Raw genomic sequence first — 23257 nt, forward strand, 5'->3', positions numbered from 1 at the left:
GCTGTATCAATAAAAACATAAATAATAAAAAAGAACAGTCAAAACTATTTAAGTTTTGTGCACTTCAACTTTATTTAAAGTTTTCCACCAACTTCAAACGTTCCTAAAAATACAAAAAAAACATATTTTTTTTGTACAGTTTTACATTTAATCTGTCGCTAAAAACTAAAACAGAAAAAAAAACATTCAACCAACACCAGAGATTATTCACAGGTTCTGTAACAGTCGTCAGGACAAACGAAGAGACGGGTTGGAGCACAACGGGGACCAGGTCTACAGTGGACCAGACCACCAAGAATCCAGCTTACTTTACAAACATCACAAAGGGCCTGCAGCCCCTTTGGACAAGAGCCGGTTCTGATCCATTCACAGAGATCAGGGAGACACTGGTCAGGACAAAGTAAGCGTGACAAACTGGTTCTGATCTGGTACAGAGCTTGTGATGTTAAACTGGTTCTGATCCAGTAGAGGAGGAGACAAACTCCAAGTGTGTGTGGGGGCGCTGAGCCAGAACCAGATGATTTGTACCTTTTTATCATTTCATTGACAAGCGGATTCCCGGTCGAGGCGTCAAATGAACCGACCGCAACCAGAATCATCAAATCGATAGTTTGACCTTGTGTTCATCAAAAACCTCAGAGACGGGAATCATATTTGGTCCTGCTGGTAAATAAAAGTTTAGTCACATGACCCTCAACCTGACGGACAGCAACCCGTGATGGCCCCGCCCACCTAATTTGCATACAGAGACACCCTTAAACCAGGAGATCACACAGCGAATAAATAGGATTTAAAGACACAGAACTTGAGCAGCAGTTTCAGGTAATTTGCCTCATAATGGACTCTGAAGTGTTTGAGGAACAGGAACCCGGTTCTACTGAGAACTTAAAGGAGCATCCTGCTGTTTTCAATGTTTCACTTTACGAACTGATCGGAGGACCAGCTTCAGAAGAAGTCAAATGTTCAGGTGACAACACTTGAATCGGGGTCAATGGTGAACAACCAGTAACGGTGACACACCGAAGGCCCCTTCACACTGGTTCTCCTTTTCCCAGCACGTCAACTGGTTTTAGTAACGTCCTTTAGAATTGGTCATGATTTGTAATTGATTTCCTGGAACATTAGAAACAGACAAACTACCTTTAGCCTCCACTCTGTGTGTGTGTATGTGTGTGTGTGTGTGTGCGCGCTATTGGTCGTCATGGAAACAACACAGGGCTAACCCCTCCTCCACCTCCCGCTGCCTCGCTCAAAAGGCAACAAATAAAACCACGGCGAGTGAACGGAAAGGCCTCAAACAGGAAGACGAAGCCCAGGCGGCGGGAGGAGGGGGAAGGTCTCCCCGGGGCTGATGGGAAATATTCCTCTGTCTATTTGAGGTCCAGCACCATGCTGGCCGGGTTCTCCAGGTACTTCTTCCACAGGTTGGAGAACCGACACATGGTGGCTCCGTCAATGATGCGATGGTCCGCCGACCAGCTGACGTTCATGATGTGAGCTCGGACCACCTGACCGCCGGCGTCGAACCGGGGGAGAACCTGATGGATTAAAAACGCCAGATGGGCACATATTTTATAATTGGATTGGATTCATAAACGTTGCAATGCCGCAGATAACTGTTGCCAACCTGGACTTTTCCCAGAGCTCCGATGGCGACTTCGGGAGGAAGAATGACAGGTTTGGCGTACGTCCCTCCGATCTGATTCAGAACCACAAACAAACAGGTCAGGTTCTGGAGCGTCTTTGTGGTTCTGGAGGGTCTTTGTGGTTCTGGTGCGTCGTTGCACAACTCACTGATCCGATGTTGGACAGGGTGAAGGTTCCTCCGCTCAGCTCGTTGGTTCCCAGCTGCCCGGCGGTTCCGAGCGCCTGCAGGCGGTTCAGCTCCTGTGCGACGTCGAACACACTCAGCAGCTGAACGTTCTTCACGTTGGGAACCAGCAGGCCGTTAACGGTGTCCATCGCCAGGCCGATGTTATGAGACGCCTTCAGGACAGAATCACACACATTTACACATGAACATGATGACGTTAATGAGATCAGATACTTTGTATCTATAAATCAATTAAAATACATAGCAGACCTTGTACGTGATGTTCTGGCAGCCTTCGTCCAATGAGGAGTTCAGGATGGGAAAGTGGAGGAGGCTGAGGGAGGCCGCCTGAGCCAATGAGAGCGCAGCGTTAACGTCAACACTCAGCCGTTAATCAGCATCGAGGTGAGAGGTGTACCTTGATGAAGAAGGGCATGTAGCTCAGTTTGACCCCGCGACCTTCAGCGATGGGTCGGAGCTCAGCTCTCAGAGACACCAGGCGGCTCAGGTCCAATTCGTCGCAGTAACCAAAGTGAGGGATCTTCAGCGCCGCCGTCATAGTCTTCACCATCGCTCTGTGGTAACCTGGAGGGCACAATCACCGTTAGAGCAGATCAGCTGTGTGCCGAGACCACAGACACCATCACCGGGCCCCTGAGAGACCAGAGACTCCTTAGAGACAGGAGGACGTCAGACAAAAGTGTCCTGAATAATTCATCAACAGTTCACCGGTATGACCAGTGACATGATCCCTAGCAACATACTCTGACCTTTGAGGGGCTCGGTGACGTCCTTCCCGGTGAAGACAGGTTTGGGTGTAGTGGGTGGAGCTTTGAGGGCTGCCGGAGTGCTCACGGGCCGGGCAGCGGCAAGCGGAGGCGGCGGCTGGATCTCCTGGAACAGGGTCGGAGGAATGATGGCTCCGGTCTGCTTCGCCAGGAAGTTCAGGATGTCCTCCTTCAGGATACGGCAGTCCTTTCCCGTCCCCACCACCTCACTGAGCTTAATCTGAGAGTCAGACCAGTCAAACCAGTGAAACTAGTAACAGGTTACACTGGGAACCCTGGGGACAGATTGGGAACACTGCAGGGTCTGGGGACTGGGGACCAAAAGAACCGACTAGAGACGCACTAGACGGAGAGGAAACGAAATGGGGAATAACCGGACGATTGGGGACGACAGGGGACAAGACAGTGTGGACAGACTCACGTTGTTCTCTATGGCGAGGCGCCTGACGGCGGGCGTGGCCTGGGTCTTGAGACCTTTGATCTCCTGGTGGGTGTGTTCGTCTCGAGCCATGGCGGGCGTCTCCACCACGTCCTCTTCCTGGAGGACCTCTGATCAACAACAAGGTTTTGGTGTGAACCACAACGCCAAAACACACTGAAGACCTGGTACCAGACTAACACCAAGCATCGAGTCTTACCCGAGCTGGACTCCGTTTCGATGTCCACAAGCGGTTTTCCCACTAAAGCGGTGCCGTCCACTTCGTAGTGGAGCTTCTTGATGACTCCATCGTAGCGGCTGGTGATGGTGACGGACGCCTTGTCGCTCTGAACTTCACAGATACTGTCGAACTGAGACACCTTGTCCCCCTCCTTCACGTACCTGAGAGACAGACGTGGTTATTTGGGGACAAAGTGGTCCTGTGTTGGTTCAGTAGTCTCATGTCTCGGCCTTAACGTGGTCTCAGGACTCACCACTCTTTCACCGTCACCTCCATGATTCCCTCCCCGATGTCGGACAGTTTGAATGAGACGATTGGTCGTTGACTCACTGCAGAAGAAAACACACTGACATCATCAACGACATCATGACCACGTCTTCATCACTTCCCGTAGACGAGGAGAGAGGGACCGAAGGAATCCTCTAATCTGAGACCAGGGGCCACTATTTCAAAACTTGTAATCCAGATCAGAATGATCCCGATTACCAAACCCCGCTGTCCTCAGCCACGGATCAACCTGATCTCTCCCTGTATTTCACAACTTTGCTGGAGTGGGTCAGAGTGATCTGGATACCGGCAGATTGGGACGTCAAAATCCGTCCCGTCCCTTAAGTCACAGACGGGAAACAGAAAACGGAGCGGACATTTTACCGCAAAAAGGAGAAGCTGGTACAACTCTTGTCTCTAAATGTAAGTATAATCTTGGTCAGTGTGGATGCGTCCTACGACTAGATGAAAGGCAATCATTACATTGAGTTAACAAATTACGTAAATCAGCACAAAGTTGAAAGAAGAGCTCTGCAAATTCAAATAAGGCAAATTTCAGGCTAATGCTGCTCCATTGACTTCGGTGTTAAGGAGCTAACGAGTTGGTAGATAGGCTAGCGTCTGTGTGTTGCCCTTAAATCTTAATATTCGTTTTTCTTTACAGATGTTTGTGGAAAGAGAAGTTAACACAGATCTGCTCCAAATGGCGTAACCTTTTGACCTTTGGCTATGAAAATTAAGTGTGTGCTGAAGGCATGTTAATAAATACATTTTGCCTTTATCAGTGGGTAAAACTCACTTAAATAAGGCATTCATAGTCAAACTTAAATATCTGTATCAAACAAAGAACTTTGGGAGCAGTTAAACTTGTTTACTGTTCAAACCTTTACATGTAAACTCCCTCAAATCCACATCTGCGATGGGATCAGGGTAATCCTGATCTTTAGGATCAAACTGATCCAGATTTCGCACTAAAGTTTTGAAATACTCAACAGCAGCCTATTATCCGGATCAAAGCCAGGATTGGATTGCCGAATCTGAATCTTCAAGATCAGATTTGCTTCGAAATACCAGTTTTTGGGATCTGATCAGGATTTAATCCAATCCAGGAGGATTAATCCTGTGGGATCATTTTGAAATACCGGCCCCTGAGGACTAAACCTTTATCTATAGTAATATAATGTATTCATAATGAACCACGTTCAGCTGGATTCCAACTGAACCAGGAAAAACTCCATTGCCAAAAGCCAAGAGCCGGCCCACTTGGAGCAGGTTCTAGGGTAACCTCCATTAGGTGTATTATACACTCAACAGCTTCCTGAATTCCTCAAACTGGATCGACCAGATATGAACAATGAGTGATTCATTATCAAGACGGAGACTTACTGTGTGTCTGGACTTGATCTTTGATTATTAACCAAATTGAATTCTGTGAAGCTAAATATTCTCTGGACTGTTGCCCCCATAAAAGGTCAAACCACCTTAAGTGACATTCATTCATCACTATGTTAAAAAGCTGTGACCTCAGGGCTGACTTATTGTCACACATTCATACCCAGAGTCCTGCAGGTCTGGACCTACCGGCGGAGGAGTGCAGCGACCTGCTGCTGAACATCTTGAGGTCTGTTTCATATCTGAAGCTCAGAGGCTGAAGGGTTCGGTCGGGCCTGAAGCTCTGCGGCCGGAAACATCGCCGGCGGTAATGATGAGTAAGCTGACAGGAAGAGAGACAGGCAAGAATAAACATCCCCTGACAGGTAGAGTCCTGACATTGTCAACTAAAGTTCTCAATGGGAGACAGACAGGCAGGTCCTCAAAGAGAGACAGACAGCTAGAATCCTCAGAGATGCTCTACCCGTCGCTCTCAACAAGTGTATGAACAGATGTACACGTGCTGATCAATAGTCTACAAGTGTACCAATTGATCGACTACAAAGGAAACAGCACAGTTTAGAAATTATCGATTTAAGATTTTGATCGTATTTAATGTTTAACTTTTATGAACAACAAATTGAATCAGACTTTGATTATATTCAACTTCAACAGCTAAAAAGCTAACAATACAAATGCTACAATTGCTTGGTGAATGCTTCATTAATATAAAATTGTTATTAGAGATTAACTGAGCTGTTTAACTTCCTTAGACTGAGGTATAAGCCGATAATACATCTTTAAAAACTACGAACAACAATATTTATTAAATACAATCAAACTATGGTATTCTGTTAGCCGTTAGCATCCGGACTCCATCTCTCGTGACCCTGCAGATGGTTCACCTACAGGATGCTAATAGAAGCTAACTAAAGTTAACTTAGGGTAACTGCTAACAAAAAAGTAGCATGTGCGCAGTTTGCGGACAACACGGAGCAGCGACTGTGTATCTTTTGATTAATTCATTCGGTTAGCCTTATTAGCATCACAATTAGCATGAAAGTACAAGTTATTGGAGTAGCTAACAGGCTAAGCTAACAGGTTGACATGGTGACGGAGTGATGTCATCACTCAATCCGCGCAAGCAGCAGAAGACAAACTGACGACAAAACCAACAAACAGAAAACATTTATGAAGCGTATCCTTTTTCTCACCAGCTGTCTGAAAACAGTGAAGGAGCCTCTAGTCACCGCCGCCATCTTTACTGGATACCCCAACGTCACAACTGCACGCCCCTCCCAGGAGCCAATCACCGCCCGGTGTCTTGTTCTTCTTTAGCGGGGGCGCACGGAAGAAGCAGCTTCTCGATGCTGCCACCCGGCGGGCAGCAGGGATACTACAGGCGGTTCAGATCTAGCGGATACACTTTTTATTATCTAAATTAATCTGCGGTACAAGAGTGATTTTAAAAACATACTCATATGTTTTATTGCATGTGATACAACATCTTAACTCTGTCTTTAATTGCTGTTCAGATAAGTTTTTTTGAGGGTAGTGATGCATAACATAGTAAGAGTAACATTACATTGCAAGTAAAATGACTATGATCTAATGCAAAAAACAAAAGTACGGTACAAATAAGATTGAATAAAAACGAAATAAAACGATGCATATTGACATATATGAATTTAAAAGTGGTAGTTTGTGCAAAGGTTATCAAATACAAAAGTCCAGCTTTTGACTTATTCCTTCATTTTACCACATAGAAATTATAAATGAGAGATGCATTTTAGTGAACGAATGAGTTTGTTTTACGTTTGTATCTTTCCTATCGACGCCACAGTGACTCTGCTGTTGTTCACACAGAACCAATTGAAGCATCAAGTTAAACAGCATTAATACCGTATCTGCTTTTCAAAGTAAAGGACATACTATTCCCTTGAAAGAAAACCAAAAAAGTTAATGTTATATTTTTTTTTAAATGATCAAATACTGTAATTACGTATGTTTAGTAATCAAGCATGGTCGTAGGGGAGGTATTCTTCTTCTTCTCTCTAATTGTTGTGCATGTGACATTAATTGATTAACCACCGGAAGTGTATGTAGCGCTTCCCGCTCACTCCACCGTCTAACTTGACGGCGAGAACTTCAAGAAGAAGAAGAATCACAAACAGAAGGAGACGAATTGCAAACAGGCTGCCGGTCATTTAGAACCGTTTAGTTCGTGTTGTAAAGTTAATTCTTCTTGCTGCTCGTAGGAAGATGGACTCCGCAATGGTGGAGATCGACGGCAGCGTGATGGAGGGAGTGAGTACTCGCCCGTTAACCAGCGGGCAGATGTTCCGCGCTGCAAACATGCTAACGTGCGGCTAGCCGCGGCGGTTAGCAGCCGGTGTCTGACCGGTGTTTCCTCCCCGCAGGGCGGACAGATCCTGAGAGTCTCCGCGGCGCTCAGCTGCATCACCGGCTCCTCCGTCAAAATCACCAAAATCCGAGCCGGCAGAAGCACACCGGGGCTCAGGTGGGTTAGCAGCTAACGGGGTAGCATGCTAACGTTAGCCTATTCATTGAAGTTGAGTGGTGGGCTAACTAAGTTAGCAGACAACAATTAAAACAAAGGCCGGGGGTGTTAACGTGTCCGTTGTTGTTATTTGTACGACCCGAATGAATCCCTCGGTTCTGTTTTCCCTGGTGGGGAAAAGTCTTTCTCTTTCTGTCATACGCTGCTTTTGGAAACTTTGGCTGAATAACGAGAAGCTTCAGCGGAGAAAAGGAAGCCGCCGAGCAGCCTCCATTCAGGGATGGAAGCCGCGGCGCTTTAAAAGTCCACTTTTAACACCGCGGCTTTTACAAACACGTCTTTCTCCCATTAAACGGTGTAATCGTCTCATCCCGTAACTGTGAATCCATTCAGTTCATTGTAAGTTTTTTTTCATTTGCGTCCCATCAGTCATATTGGTCCAGTATGTGCATTTGCCTTAAAGTTAAACAAAAAAAAAACACACATTCACGCAACTTGTGGATTGAGTTCGCAGGTTTTCTTTTCATGGTTTTCTCCCACCAACTGATCCGACCAGTGACGGACATCAAGCCACAGATCAGTGCTGGTTTTAAACAAAGGAAAATGACCGTGGAGTCTGGTGAGCGTTTCTCAGGCTGAATCAGACTGTGTGTGTGTGTGTGTGTGTGTGTGTGTGTGTGTTCAGACCGCAGCACCTGAGCGGCCTGCAGATGGTCTCAGATCTGTGTTCTGGCAGTCTGGAGGGCGCCGCCATCGGCTCCACCGACATCAGCCTGACTCCGGGGAAGATGCAGTCCGGAAGCCACACGGCCGACACGCAGACGGCCGGGTGAGAGTCTGTTTGTGACAGCAATTGGTTTAGTGCAAAAAATATGTGTCATTTTTTTTTCTTTATGAACAAAAATGTGGACAGCTAAGCTTAAGAGGAAAAAAAAATGTAACTGCAAGGAATGTGTGTCTAATATTTAAGTACGTTTCTCTCTCTCTCTCTCTCTCGGTCTGTCTGCCGTTATTTGTTTCTGTCAATCCATCATTCGCTCTGTCTCTTGTCTGTCCCAATCACAAAATCTAGATTCCTGTTTTGACTTCTTGTCTTCAATACAATGATCGTTTTAATTTTCTTCTTCTAAAGTGAGTAATCGGTGTGTGATCTGTGTTTGTGTCAGGAGTGTGTGTCTGCTGCTGCAGGCAGCTCTGCCTTGTGCTCTGTTCTCTGACGCCTCCTCACAGCTCTGCCTGAAGGGAGGAACCAACGCAGAGATGGCTCCTCAGATCGACTACACCGTCAAGGTCTGCTCCTCGGGAAACATTCTGCTGATAACCGCCACTAACGTTCACTACTCTCACCGCGCGCACGGATTGTGTGCTCGAGGCTCATTAAACAGCATTTCTTCTTCAGGTGTTTAAACCAATGGTGGAGCGGTTTGGAGTCCATTTTGACTGTGATATCAGAATGAGGTCAGTTTACTGTTTCCCGGCTGATCATTGGAGATCTGTGTTTTTGTGAGTGTCTTACTGTGTGTGTGTGTGTGTGTGTGTGTGTGTGTGTGTGTGTGTCAGGGGATACTACCCCAAAGGTGGCGGCGAGCTGATGGTGACGGTGAACCCGGTCAAAGAGCTGCTGCCCGTCATCCTGACGGAGAGAGGAAACATCACCAAGATCTACGGCCGGGCGTTTGTAGCTGGAGTCCTGCCCTACAAAGTAAAGTCCCGCCCTTCAAAATAAAGTTACCACCGTTGCACACCCCAGAACAGATGTCATAACGTGGTTTACCAACAACCGTTTCTTCAAAACGGCATTCTGCCGTATCGACCGGTCTGCTCTATTGATTGTGATCATTTTGTGTTCAGTTGGCTAAAGACATGTCTGCTGCTGCTGTTCGAACCATCAGGAAGGAAATCAAAGAGCTGTACATCAACATCCCGGCGCTGCAAGAGAAGGAAAACGCCTACGGTAGCGGCAATGGCATCATGTAAGCCCCGCCCACCTGCTGACATCACTACCCTTCTTAAAGCACAAAACAGGGTTACTTGCATGAACATAGTCGGCCAACCAGGATGTGTGTACTAAAACACTCTGGGGTTACAAATGGAACTGGAAACGGGGCCCCGTTCATCGGCCTCTCCTCCTCCCTCCGGCCTGTGAACCAGTCGGCCCGGTTCCAGGTAAATGTGGAGCTTGCTCACCAACATGATGGTCCGGACAGTCGGTTCCTCCTCTGGAGTCAAACCGCAGGGAGCCCATGACGCGTGTTCAAGCGCTTCATCCCCCAAGGGAACGTAAAGCTGCAATCTCTGTAATGGCCACCGGGGGCGACTCATCTGGTTGTGTAGATGACTCCTCTTGATTTATTCCCTCGTTACGTAGTTTCCTCTTCAATGCACCATGGTCATTATTTGGTGTGGCCAAAAATCCATATCACCGTATTTGGAAAGATTCTGACGGTATTGCTTTTTCAAGTAAACGCATTAATTCAAAGACGCTCCAAACAGACACAGCTCCTCTCTTGGGCACAAGTTGTGTTTGTGCGTCTCTGGTCTCTCGTCGTTCCTCCTGTATCGCTCTTTCCCCTGTTTTCATGTAGCAACAGCGTTACTTCTCGTTGTGAGCTGTGCTCCGCATGCAGCTCGGCGGGTGGACTTGGAGCCGGATGTTTAATTTGTTGTCTTTCAGCTCACTTTTCCCACGTGCAGTGAATGCGTCCTCCCGTTGCGTCAGCGCTCTGAATCTCTTCTCCCGCCTTGTGTTGCAGAATCATCGCCGAGTCGTCAACGGGCTGCGTGTTTGCAGGTTCAGCTCTGGGGAAGAAAGGTGAGCAGGTCGCCCGCGACTCTCGACATCAAGTCTGGTCCGCAGCCCCTGGGACTCCTGATTCTGACCCGTGTTTGCGTGTTTCAGGCGTGTATGCTGATAAAATTGGTATCGAAGCTGCTGAGATGTTGCTGAGAAACCTCAGACACAACAACTGCGTGGACGAGTTCCTACAAGACCAGGTGGGAGCCCCTGCTCGCCCCCCTTATGACCCTTTCATGTACAGTTCATACAAAGGGCTCTGACCGTCACCTGCGTCCTCTTCCTCCTCAGCTCATCATCTTCATGGCGTTGGCGAAGGGAACGTCTCGGATTCGAACCGGCGCCGTGACGCTGCACACGCAGACGGCCATTCACATCGCAGAGCAGCTGACTCAGGTCCGAGACACTAATACACAAACACACCGTCTGTTAAAATGGAGGTATTGATGTTTATTTTTCTGTTTGCAGGCAAAGTTCACAATAACCAAGTGTGAGGACGAACAGGGCAGCAACGAAACCTTCATCATCGAATGCGAAGGATCAGGAGCGGTCAACAAACACCTGTAGACGCGCGCACACACAAACACACATTGCCAGCTGCTCGCCCCCCGACCTTCAGTTTCTGTCTCTCAGGGTGTTTCATTAAAACTGTAATAAATAAATGAATAAATAACTTTCTGTTTTTAAATATGTTCTTTTTGTTGTTGTCGCTGCTTCTGTCTCTCGGTGTTGTCTCGCGTACCTCCGGATGCAACGGGAAAGGGAGGAGATATTTTGGGCAGAGTGCAAAAGACTCGACTTGAACTAATTTAATGTGGATGGAACGTGAATACGTGAACTGCGCTGCCGAGAAGGCAAAGAAAGACCACAATGATGAGGGTCAAAGGTCAAACGGCAAAGCTGTGAGGAAGTATTAACTGCATGCAGCAGTGTGGATTCTGTAAGCAAACTGCAGCATGTAATACAGTAAAGCTGCTAAACAGGAGTTTTATTTCTTTTTTTATTTATCCACTTGCCCTCCTACAGTGTATTGCACTGTATTGCATTCTGGGTATAGGGTGGTCTTGCTTTGCAGCATGAATACAACTGATCTGTTTTGGACTCTCCCTGGTGGACCTGGACTTCCTGTGGTCCCTGTCTTGTTTCCGTGATGTCATCAGGGGGGTTGGGGGTGTCACGTCTGTCCCTCCAGCCTTTCAAACTCACCTGCAGGAGGTGAGTCGATGTACAGTGCACAGCAGGAAGTCCAGCTTGGACCTGAAAGTGTGTTGAAACCCGAGCGGGCTGTAAACTCACACGTCTGTCCCCTCTGGAACCAGGAGGAACCTGATCCGGGTCACCTGACACCAGCTCAGCCCTGCCGTGTCCTCGCAGTCTGCCCACCGCCCTCGAGCATGGCGGACGCCGCGGCCTGGAGGATGCAACAGGACGGAGCCCGGATCCTCCAACTTGGACCAGGGCCTGGAACAGGACCGGGACCAAACCGTGTGTGGATCTCTCTGATCGCAGGTGAGAGGACTGGTCAAGAGCTTTAAACGCGCAGTCTTAAAACCAGTCAATCGGGTGAGGGTGTCTCACTCGTCATGCTTCATGTGTTTTGTTCACCTCAGATAAGAGAAAGCAAAAATGTTTCTTGTTAAAGTCAGCATTTTTTGGCGTTTTTAACAGAGAAGCGGAACGTTTGACCATTTAAATCAAATGCTTCACATTCGATTTGACAACTGAAAAGTGTCCAGATGTTTAGAACAACACGACTAGGACTCTCACCTTCTTAAAAACACAGGGATTGGATGTAAAAATACTCTTTGTGATCATTTACATTTTTGGGGGGTTATAACATGAAATGTTATTACCGCTCTCTTTATTGTGCTCTTTAAAGGATCTTTAATGTGCACATTCTCCATCCTGGAAACACGTTCCACATCCATCAGAGAAATGTAACTGTATAAATAGGAAAATAGTCCATCAGTAAATCAGGAAAAAAAAGTCCTTTCTGACCACAGCAATTCATAATTTAGGTACAAAGTATACCAGACAAAAGTGTATTATTAAGTTTACTAAATAATTTGTCAATGCTATAACACTAACATTATACACCCTAATACCCTAATACCCTAAACATATACACAACATACAAACCTTTAAGGTACAGTATTGCTTTTCTTATTGTCGGGAGCTTCCAAACAGTCAAAGATTAGTTTTATATTGTATTATAAGCACTGGTTTTGTTCTGGTTGGTACTTGAAAATCTCAGTGTGCGCGTCTCCCAGCGAGCCTGAAGGCAGCACAGCCTGTTCCCATTGCTGATTGGCTGTTGTTGCTGTTGGAGCGGTTGCCGTTGCTATGGGAACGTGTCTTAAGGAGGGATTTGGTAAATCAGAGCTTCAGACTCTAGGACCGTCGCGAGTCGGAGTCTCCGCTAACATGCTAACATGCTAACCCGGGAGTATTTACCGGGGAAAAAACGGAAAACCAAACAAGGGACACGGTAGAACAGATCCCCCTGTGGGCAAAGTAAAGCCGCAGGGGCTGATGGGAAACTGACGCTAAAGTTTTTGTTTTTTTTAAACTTTTAAACAGTTTTTTTCTACCTGCCTGCGCTCCGTTGCTATTCTGCTAACGGCTAAGAGAGCTGAAAGCACTCGGGAAAGTTTGTGAAGCTAGCTGGTGTGAGAGCGACAGGCCAGGAATTAGACGGGCCCATGACAGTGGACCGAGTGAGACACTCCCCGATCCTGTCTGTCCTGTTCGGGATGTCGGACGACTCCGAGCCGGTGGGAGCCGCTCAGTTTATCAAAGGTACAAATACTAAGACATAATAGTCTATTGGAGGGACAAATGTACTGTATGTTTAAGAATATAGTATAACGGTTTATTTAAAAAGTAGAAAGAATTAAATGAGGGACAAGTAAAGGTATACACAAATAGTATTACAAGTAGAAAGCGTTTAATAAAGGTACAAATACTTGCCACTAAAGGTAAATACACAGTATTTACAATAATGTAAAGTTTACTAAAAGTAAAGATACTTGAATGGTCTATTCAAACCTTATTAAGCCAAATCACATTCATTTAGTTTACTAAAGGGTTTTTAAAAGTACATATGTATGTGTACATATGTTAATTTGCGGTATGAATTCACTGTTAAAGACTTTATTACATTACAGGTCATTAAAGACAAGAGATTGATCAGATTTTCTGTCATAACAAGTTTAAAGCATTTTATTCAATAATAATACGGTAATACATTTCACAAATAGTTTAGATAGAAATAGTACAAAGACTTCATTAAGTGTAAAGAGCATCTAAAGTAAGACTAATTTATTCAAGGTAAACAGTAAAAATACAAACACAAAATGTGTCAGGTTTCATAAATGTGATCAGTTGTATCAAGATCACCATGGTTACTGTGTCTAAACTAACATAACGTCTAGTTTACACCTCAGCTAGTTGTGATATTATGAAGTGATCACACTTTTTATCCGGGTTATCGAGCCGTGTACCTGCTGGTCCAGAACTCTGATACATGAACAATACTTTCTGTTTGTACAGCTTTTATATTATTAAAACAATGTTCAAACTTTGACAAAACAAATCTTCAGCAGTGGAGTCAGTTACAGAAAAAAGTTAAATATAAGAATAATTGGTAAAGAAATCCATCATGGGAATCCGTAAGTATAATCTATTCAAGCGGTGGGACTAATGGGTTTATTCGCAAAGAAGACTCCAAATGCGAATGCATATAATAAATTATTAACCTTATTAATACAAAATTCCTGTCTTTAATAAAAGGTGACAGAGAGAGCTAATTGATGTTTTAAAATGCTTTGAGTTTATTGTTCAGTTACCTACATTTAAATTAGTTAATATATTTTTCATTATTAACAATATCATTTATTGTACACTGACATTCTCCGTATAATCTACATGTTATAATTATTGATTTCCTCATCCTAGTTGTTCTTAGATGAAATATCAACACAATATAGTGTTTTAATCTACAAATAGTCTTTAGATCAGTTTCTAACCAGTTGGTCTTTGTGTCTCTAACAGAACGTCTTTACTTCGCCACGTTACGCAGTAAACCTAAAAGTACGGCCAACACTCACTACTTCTGCACCGACGACGAGTTCATCTACGAAAAGTAAGTTCAGCTGTCTGAATCTGTGACGTGATCAATAATCCATATGAGGAACAAAGGAATATGTGTGTCTCTTTTGTAGATATACAGCAGAAGCAATGAAGACACAGACAAGCTGACATATTTATTATGAATGAACTACAGAATCCTACGTGTACAAGCTGTTAATGATTATAAGCACTCCTGTCAATCATTATGTCACAACCATTTTTAACAACATTAGATTATTAAATAAACCAAAGTTGCAAAGATGAAGCATACAACCTTCTTTTTTTTGACTTTGTAGTTTATAACTGAGCTCTGTGTTTCAGTTTTTATGCAGACTTTGGTCCTTTGAATCTGGCCATGTTGTATCGATACTGCTGCAAACTCAACAAGAAGCTCAAGGTGAGTTCGCTGATTCACTCTGTCACATCTCATTCATTCATTCATTCTGTCACATCTCATTCATTCATTCTGTCACATCTCATTCATTCATTCTGTCACATCTGGTTCAATCTGTCACACGGATAATACATGTGGCTTCAATGTTTTGTTTTATATCTGTTGCCTTGGTGATGACATTCCTCTCGTGGCCTGTTGTCATTCGTCATGACGGTGGTGTACATTCACACCCTGTGATTAGTCTCTACCTGTCCATGTGGACTCAAAGCATCATGGGACATTAGAGTCAGTAAACAGGTCTGCAGTGTGATGCTAATAACAAGCTAACGCCTTTAGCTAACAGTCGCTTGGGGGTCAGAGGTCATAGTTCAGATATAATCTCATGAACTACTGGGCTGCATTTAAAAGATAGACTCAAACCTCTGATGTTTTTTTTAATTGGAACAATAAAGTTTATTCAAGATTTCATGAAAAACGTTTACATTCATTAGTATGAACCAGATGAAAAAAACATCAGAGGGAGGCCTCCGTATCAAGTCACCGATCAACATTATTGATCCGCCTGGTTGACTGATTCCTGTGCTCGTGTGACAGCTCTTCTTCTGCTCCCTGTGTGCAGTCGTTCACGCTGACCAGGAAGAGGATCGTTCACTACACCAGCTTTGACCAGAGGAAAAGATCCAACGCCGCCGTGCTTATTGGCGGATATGCGGTGAGTCATCAGCACGCTAATCTCCAATTGGTCAGTGTGTGTGGAGCCAGGAGCTGATCCCAGATCAGTCTGCGGAGCCATGAGTTGATCCCAGATCAGTCTGCGGAGCCAGGAAGTATGTATATAATGGTTGGTATTGAGTGAACAACGTGTGACGGGTCCTTCGGCTTGTGTGTCTCACAGCGGGACTCATTAACTGACCAAAGGGACTCATCATGTGGTTTAACTGTGAGGATGACGTCACATGTGATGAGGCTCCGTAGCACTACAGCAGCACAGCTGCCTCAGGGTCACGTGCCACTTCCTGTGTTTTGTCCAGGTTAAAAAGAAGGGCGCGGGCTTTAGGGTTGTCGCCTCCGTCTGTATCTGCGGTGCTTCATTAGCTCCCAGTGTGAACAGGAGGGAGAGCTTTAATCCTCGTGCCGTGTTTGACCTGACCCGAAGAGTTAAGCTGTTTCATCTTAAAAGGATTAACGTGTCATTTATTCAGCGCTGACGCTAAACCTGTCAATCAAACCTGCGTGTGGGTGGCGAGGTCGTCTTCTGTTCATTGATCAGGTGTGTCACATGGATCTGAACTACTCGAGACGCATGCTCACTGCTACCCCACCTTGTTGCCTCACCCAGCATGTTTGTCGTCCCGTTTCTTATTGGGTGAAGGGTTGCGTTTCTCTCGTGACTGTGGCTTCGGTCGACGCGAGGACAAACTGTTCCGTCTCTGAAGAGAGTGCGATGTGCAGGTCCACTGAGCGCCAGTCCTTCTTCTCTCGGTCTTTACGGCGCAAACGAGTCGCACCTGTTTTTACGTGTTTGCTGCGTTCATGTCGGGCTGTGGGGAGTTTCAGAAGGAGGGGCTTGTGTTTCTGTCCCATGTACCGCGGCTAGCTTAGCTTAGCACGAAGACTGTGATCTCCATGAGAAGATGAAGACTCCAGCTCAGTCGCTGTTGGCCTTTGTGTGTCTCTCAGGTGATCTACCTGAAGAAAACTCCAGAAGAAGCTTACAGAGCTCTGACGTCTGGTTCCAACGCCTCCTACCTGCCCTTCAGGTGAGTTCTCCACTGCAGCAGCACTACTGTCATACTGATGCTGCTGGACTGAGGGGACGCAGCTCTTTTTTCCCAGTAGCGGGAGTTTTCGGGGGGGGCACCACCCTGTTTGACGTTGAAACTAAATTTACTTAAAATTTGCTCAGCGTGGTGACGCCAGGAAGTTACACTAATTACACGAAGAGAAGAAGAATCTGTCAGCGACAGATGAAGGATAAAGGGCTTGGTGTCTCTGGTTGTGTAACAGCAGACTGTTGTTGAATGGATTAAACATGAGGAGGCCACGCCCACTGAGTGACACACCAGTGAGACGTTCACTGACCGTCGGAATCACTGGTGCTTCCCTCCTCATGGACTTTCTGTGCATTTAAAGCTCACCTTTTGAGTCAAACAAACTAAAACTACATCATTATATTTCCTAAATGAAGCTGCTATGTAAATGACTGGTGATTAAAAGTCACTCTGATTTATTCAGTTATCAAAGGGGCTCTGAAGAAAGAACTTTGGGGTCATTTGTAACCTCAGAAGAATTTCTACGATACATCTGCAGCAAACCTTCACACTGTGGGTCCATCAGGACGCTATGCTAGCGACAGTAACCTGCTAGCACAGAGCTAATACTAGCTGGCTCACTTCTTCACCATCAGCTCTGGTGTCACGCCATGATGCCGCCTTTGTCTCCGTCTCTTAGATTATAAGTAGAGAGATAAAGATGAGCTGTGGTGATTTCCCTCCTCCAGATGAATATAAGTTACTATTAGCACACCACACAGCTGTGTGGGGGACAGCTGCATTGTGGGTAGGAGCCAGGTCTAACGAGGAGGAAGAACCATAGTCTTTGCTCGTACATTTGTTTTTTGGTATTAAAAGTTCTCAGGAAATCAGCCTCCAGCTCTTCAGCAACAAAGTGAACACATGATGTTAAATAAACGGTTAGTCCTTCCATGGAGAATGAACGGGTTATTATTTAGTGACTTCAGAGCTAAAATATTTCAAGTGAACATGTTGCTCTCATGTGACTCCATGATGATAAATCTGAACATCACACCTCACAGAGACCTGTTGCACTGAAGTGAGATGCTGAAGTGATAATGAAGATGTCGGAGCATCACAATCCTGACTCATGAAGTGTGTGTGTGTGTGTGTGTGTGTGTGTGTGTGGTGTGTTATCTGCAGGCAATGATTAATGATCAGTAATCATGAAATGGTTTATCTTAAGTTCAATGTATGAGATTAACATCACGTGTCATCAGCTTTGCATTAACCTGCCGTCTCTCTCTTCAGGGACGCTTCCTTCGGGAATTGCACCTTCAACCTCACGGTGCTCGACTGTCTGCAGGGCGTCAGGAAGGTGGGTTGTGATTGGCTGGATGGAAGACGACCTCATCAACGCTGAGCTGAGCGCGTTGTGTTTGTGTTTCAGGCGCTGCAGCACGGCTTCTTTGACTTCGAGACGTTCGACGTGGACGAGTACGAACACTACGAGGTAAAACCATCGCAGCACTTCACTGGGTACCTCGTGTATTACCCATAAGGTACTACGAGTAATACCCGTAATGTCTGTACTGCCGGTACTACTTGTACTACTAGGACCACAAGCTCCCTCTAACTCCATTATCACCCATTCCTCTGGCAGCTGGTTGAGCCTGTAATGTTTGACGATGAGCTGCAGACGTCCTCGTTCTGCGTTTTTGGGACTTGATCCGGCGTCTTCTGTGTTTGCAGCGGGTGGAGAACGGAGACCTGAACTGGATCGTCCCGGGGAAGTTTCTGGCCTTCAGCGGACCTCATCCTAAGACTAAGATCGAGAACGGTGCGTTTACAGAGAGAGAACCTCAAGCTGTCAACAGGACCGCATTATTATTATTATTATTATCATACACTCCAGGACATAATGTCATATAGCTGGGTAAAACACGTAGATGCTCCGCCCCCCCGCAGGTTACCCTCTGCACGCACCCGAGGCGTATTTCCCGTACTTCAGGAAGCACAACGTGACGACCGTCGTCCGCCTGAACAAGAAGATCTACGACTCCAAGCGCTTCACCGACGCCGGCTTCGACCACTACGACCTCTTCTTCTTGGATGGCAGCACGCCCAGTGACGTCATCACACGCCGCTTCCTGCACGTCTGCGAGAGCACAGACGGCGCCGTGGCGGTCCACTGCAAGGGTGGGGACTTCCTGTCCTAAACTACCACTTCCTGTCCCGCCCTGTAGTGTAATTATTATTATAGCTTCCTGTCCGGTGCTTGAATGCTACTTTCTGGCTGTCCTTCAGCATAACTTCCTGTCTTCCTTCCTGTCCTTTAGTATATCTTCCTGCCCTTTCCCCTGGTATAACTTCCTGTCCTGTAGTATTGCTTCCTGTCCTTAGGTCTAGCTTCCTATCTTGTCTTTAGGTAAAACTTCCTGTCCTGTAGTGTAATGGCGGTTATGTAATATAACTGTCTTGTACCATACTGTCCTGTCTTTTAGTATAACTTATGTCCTTTTAATGTAATTCCTAGAGCAGAGGACAGTCCGTCCTCCCATGTTGGGTTCATCGGAGCTCACTGTTATTTTAAAGATCATTTATATTAATCTCATTAAAATTAACGAACTACTATACCAGCAGAACAAATGCATTAAATGTAAACTTCCACCGCCTCTATTTCCCTCTGTCAGCTGGTCTGGGCAGGACAGGCTCTCTGATTGGCTGTTACCTGATGAAACACTACCGCTTCACGGCGGGCGAGGCCATCGCCTGGATCAGGGTCTGCAGACCGGGCTCCGTGATCGGACCACAGCAGAACTTCCTGGAGGAGTGAGTCCCCGATTGTTGAGCACAGCTGTTCCCTCGAAGGCTCCGCTCAGACCGCGGGCCAGACTCGTCTGCATGGGTTGCCGTGGTAACGACGCAGCCGCGCTGGAGACGCGTCTCTCCAACACGGGAGCGTCCTTACTCTCAGCAGTCAATGGGTACAGAACTCCTCCGTGGCTGGAGGCTGCAGTCTGAACGAGGCCGAGGAGATCCGAGTAAACCGATCAAAATCAACTCATTGATTACACGCCTTCCGGTCTCACCCGGCTGCTTGAGTATTTAAATACTGCAAAAATAATAATACTTCAAATAATACATCAAAGTCAGCTGAAAAAAAATAGTGTTCATTAGATTGAATAATTAATATTATTAAAGCATTACTGTTAGACACATTATAACACACTGTTTGTGTTTACAGGAAGCAGGCAGCGCTCTGGTTGCTAGGTGACACCCAGCGTTCCCAGAAGGCCAAGATGGAGGAGAGAACCGTGTCTCGACTCATCACTACTATGGACGACCTCACATTGAACTCCGCTCACAACAGCAGCAGCAGTCTGCACGAGGTAACACAAAGAAACACAACAGAAACACACACGTGTGTGTATAATGTCTTATGGGGTGTTTGTTTTGTCCACCAGAGTGAGACGTTGGACAGTGGGCCGGTCCTGACTCAGGGAGACAAACTGAGAGCCTTAAAGAGCCGGCGTCCCCACCGACCCGCCACCACGGGAGCTCTCAGGTACCAGGACCAGAACCTCGTGTGTATTGTGCTCGATGAGAGTTCTGTTGAGTTTTGGGTCTAAAGTGAAATGTTTTCTTTCAGAGTGGAGGAGATGAAGATTCACAGCAGTTCGGCGTCTCGGCCGCTCAGGTAACTGAACTCCTCAGCTTTCCTTTTTCTATAATCCGTACGGCCCAAGAGCCCAAATCAGGAATTCGTGTTAGTAGAGTTACAGGACAGCGGATCTACACGCTAGCTAGCGTTAGCAGTGTCTATTCATGCTAACTGGACGTAGCTAGGCCAACGCACCTGGAGAATGACAACGAAGACCTGTGCAACGTCATGGTCTCAAAAATGAATTCTCACCAACAAGCAATTTGATTCATTGAATTGTCAGATTAACTAAAAATGAAACGATTAAAAAAAAAAAAAGCTTTCTCGGTGGCTTTACTGCTGATAAAAAGTAATCAACGCATTGACCATAAGCTGCGTAATTGTGTTCAGGTGGTCTATGGGTGGTGGTCAGGGCCCCTCCTCTCCCCTCAAGTCCTCTAAATTCCCAGCATCCTCTGCTTCTGCTGCCGCCAAGAGGATCGGAAGAAGTCCATCATCAACGGCCTCCAACATCAGGAGGTCAGTGCTTTCTCTCGCTTCCCGTCAGACTCCCCCCTCCTCTTCATCACCAGCTCTTGTTGGGCGGACGTCTTTTTTTTTTTTTTTTTTTTTCCCAATTTCAGCTTTCGCTCTCAACCTGAAGAAGCTGTTGGTCCCTGATTTAATATTTAATTAGATTCAAACTGGTTTAAACTAAAGTGTAAAGTGGTGTGAGCCGCGTCAAACTGGTGTCCGTGTGTTTAAATCTCTCCCCCTCTCAGTGGTGTGTGTGTGCGTGTGTGTGTGTAGTTGAGTGTATGAATGTTAATGTGTTGACATGTCCCCCCCCCCCATCCCTCCCCCCAGCTCTCGGTTGGCCAGCTCTCTCACTGATCTCTATGCTGCGGACGCTGAGGAGGACAAAAACCCCTCGTACTCCTCTCTTCCTCTCCCCTCCTCCTCCCCTCTGTCTCTCGGCTCCCCCTCCTCTCCTCTGGCCCCGGCCCCTCTATGTCGCTATGGTAACGGCCCTCGCGGCGCACAGCACGAGGTAAACAACAACAGGGGTCCGTACGGGGGTCCCGCGGCGCCGAGCAGCAGGCCGGGCCCCCAGGACTTCAGCCCCTACAGGGGCCCGGGGCCCCACGGCGCGCTGAAGGGCCCGTCAGGACGCTACCTGAGCCGCTCCATACCTGTAAGTCCTCTGACCCGGCTGCAGCTAAGCCCCGCCCCCCCCGTCTCTGGTGACATCATTAACACACTGGATGTAGTTGACACTTCTTCATTCCGATCAGGGAGTTTGATAACATTGATTGATTGATAGATAACAATTTAGTTGAGTTTAGTCTGAAAAATGAACTATTTTCTGAAAACATCCGGTTTGTTTCTGATATCAGTCTTTCACCTTCTCTGCTGTTCCTTTTAACCTTCCCGACAGTCACATGACCAGATATGAATCATGTGTTCTATGAAGACAGTCACATGACCAGGCGGGATTCGGCCTGTTCGAGAGGAGCCCGTCCTGATCACAATCGATCGCCGCGTGGCGGTTAGATTTGGCGCCGACTCACCTCACGAAGGTCGCGACGCTGCCACCAGATCAACAGGCGGATTGTTTTTTTAAATGTATAACAAGCACCACGTTTTTGTGGGAAATCCTATCCGCGGGTGCACACAAATCTATATTTAAATACACATCGAGCAGCCGAACAGATGCAAGTCAAATTCTTTGACTCTTTGAAGGCGCAGTTTGTTTTCTGCGCCCGATTCTGCTTCCACCTGCTCGCCTCCACTTCACACGCGAGAAGCGGTTCATCTCCAACGCGCCGTTTAGACAGTCACATGATCAGGTGTGAATCATGTTATCTGGCGAACGTGTGCGTGTGTGTGTGTGTGGTTTGTTCAATAAAAGAACGAGGTACAGACCTGTACTACAGGAAAGGTAAATTGAAAGGACCTCTGTTACACGCTATATAGAGAATTCCATCTAATATAATGGGAGGTCTATATTTATACATATAAACAGAGAGGGCATCCATCTGACTTTATTTTCTTTCTTTCAGTCTCTTCAGTCGGAGTACGTCCAGTACTAGAACTACAGATCTCACCTGAGGACTCATTACCCACAACCCCCTGTGTGTGGGGCGCTCAAAGGGAAGCTAATAAAGCAGCTGGGGGTTCAGCTCAGTGACGAAGGGACAGCTGCTGTATGTTGATGAGCTACATTTTAACACGTGACCTGTTGATGGACTGTATGTAAATGAGGTGTATGTTAATGAGCGAGATGTCGGAGATGTTTTTTAATTATGACCAACTACGGGCGTTTGTTTGGCAGAAGAAGATATATTTAGATAAAGAAGACATTTTATATTTCTTATGTGTCACAGAAGATTTTTTTTTTTTTTTCTTTTTTACGAGACCCTCCGTCCTCCCAGTATTTACTTCCTGTCCGACAGCTGATTGGTCCGTGTTCATGCGTTAACAGCAATAATAATGGCCGTAGGTGAAGAAGGGACGCTTCGTCTGGAATAACGTCCTCCTGCTTAAACAGGAGCTCGGTTTGTCTCCCTAAGGACGGATCCTCTGCGTCCCTCCGTCCCCCGTCCTCGCCAATCTCTCCTTGATGCCGCCCTGCTCAGCGGAAGATGTTTGCTGACCAGAGGGAATCCGTAAGTCCTTAAACCAGCAGCTAGCAACCAATAAACTGATGGAAGATTTAATTACAAAAGTGTCACGTTCGGAGTAGCGAGTCAGGTGACCTGTCACTGGCGTGTCAGACGAGTGGCGTGACGTTTCACATGAAGAGTAACGTGGTTTAAAGGGATTTTTATGAGCTTACAACTTCTTGTGGATCAGTTATTTATCGGATCATTTTCTCAGGCTTCGAAGTGCCTCAAAGATGCGACCAGGAGCTTTATTTTCACGCAGCGTGTCAGAGGGCTTTTATTTTGGAATGAACCGCATCCTGATGGATGATATTTAAATGAAGAACGGTATTGGTTGCTTATTCTATATTTTAATGTTGAAGTATTATGTTGAAGCGAAAAGCTTTCAGACTTCTGTTTTTATCTGAGACAGACAATAAACTACATTTCTGAACCTTTTTTTTCCTCCCTGTTTTCATATTCGTGTGCGAGGTCGGA

At 46.1% G+C, this 23257-nt stretch overlaps 3 protein-coding genes across 4 annotated transcripts; 2 read left to right on the forward strand and 1 right to left on the reverse strand.

Moving 5' to 3' along the window:
- Positions 1–53: 53 nt before the first annotated feature.
- Positions 54–6307, reverse strand: dbt (dihydrolipoamide branched chain transacylase E2). The gene is made up of 11 exons (XM_040183344.2): positions 6113–6307; positions 5109–5241; positions 3514–3589; positions 3240–3421; positions 3023–3150; positions 2584–2821; positions 2232–2398; positions 2084–2161; positions 1795–1986; positions 1628–1699; positions 54–1538 (listed from the first exon to the last, which is right to left on the reverse strand). Exons 1-11 carry the CDS (start codon positions 6155–6157, stop codon positions 1371–1373), a joined length of 1479 nt encoding a protein of 492 aa, XP_040039278.2. The 5' UTR covers positions 6158–6307; the 3' UTR covers positions 54–1370.
- Positions 6308–6916: 609 nt separating this feature from the next.
- Positions 6917–10901, forward strand: rtca (RNA 3'-terminal phosphate cyclase). The gene is made up of 11 exons (XM_040183345.2): positions 6917–7205; positions 7319–7419; positions 8105–8248; positions 8586–8709; positions 8819–8877; positions 8980–9121; positions 9271–9392; positions 10173–10231; positions 10319–10413; positions 10505–10609; positions 10682–10901. The coding sequence occupies exons 1-11, from the start codon at positions 7161–7163 to the stop codon at positions 10778–10780; spliced, it is 1095 nt and encodes a 364-aa protein (XP_040039279.1). The 5' UTR covers positions 6917–7160; the 3' UTR covers positions 10781–10901.
- A 1634-nt stretch (positions 10902–12535) lies between these two features.
- cdc14ab (cell division cycle 14Ab) lies at positions 12536–23217 on the forward strand. Of its 2 annotated transcripts, XM_040183342.2 has the most exons (16): positions 12548–13012; positions 14267–14357; positions 14666–14741; positions 15358–15450; positions 16419–16498; positions 17783–17849; positions 17922–17984; positions 18224–18311; positions 18440–18670; positions 19165–19303; positions 19719–19863; positions 19939–20039; positions 20124–20171; positions 20526–20654; positions 20982–21309; positions 22178–23217. In XM_040183342.2, the coding sequence occupies exons 1-16, from the start codon at positions 12916–12918 to the stop codon at positions 22205–22207; spliced, it is 1806 nt and encodes a 601-aa protein (XP_040039276.2). In that variant the 5' UTR covers positions 12548–12915; the 3' UTR covers positions 22208–23217. The 2 variants fall into 2 exon arrangements, with proteins under 2 accessions (XP_077964808.1, XP_040039276.2); XM_078108682.1 differs by lacking the exon at positions 20982–21309 and having other exon boundaries at positions 12536–13012.
- Positions 23218–23257: the final 40 nt, after the last annotated feature.

The sequence above is a fragment of the Gasterosteus aculeatus genome, chromosome 8 (assembly GCF_964276395.1).
Source record: "Gasterosteus aculeatus chromosome 8, fGasAcu3.hap1.1, whole genome shotgun sequence".
In the NCBI taxonomy this organism is placed as follows: Eukaryota; Metazoa; Chordata; class Actinopteri; order Perciformes; family Gasterosteidae; genus Gasterosteus; species Gasterosteus aculeatus.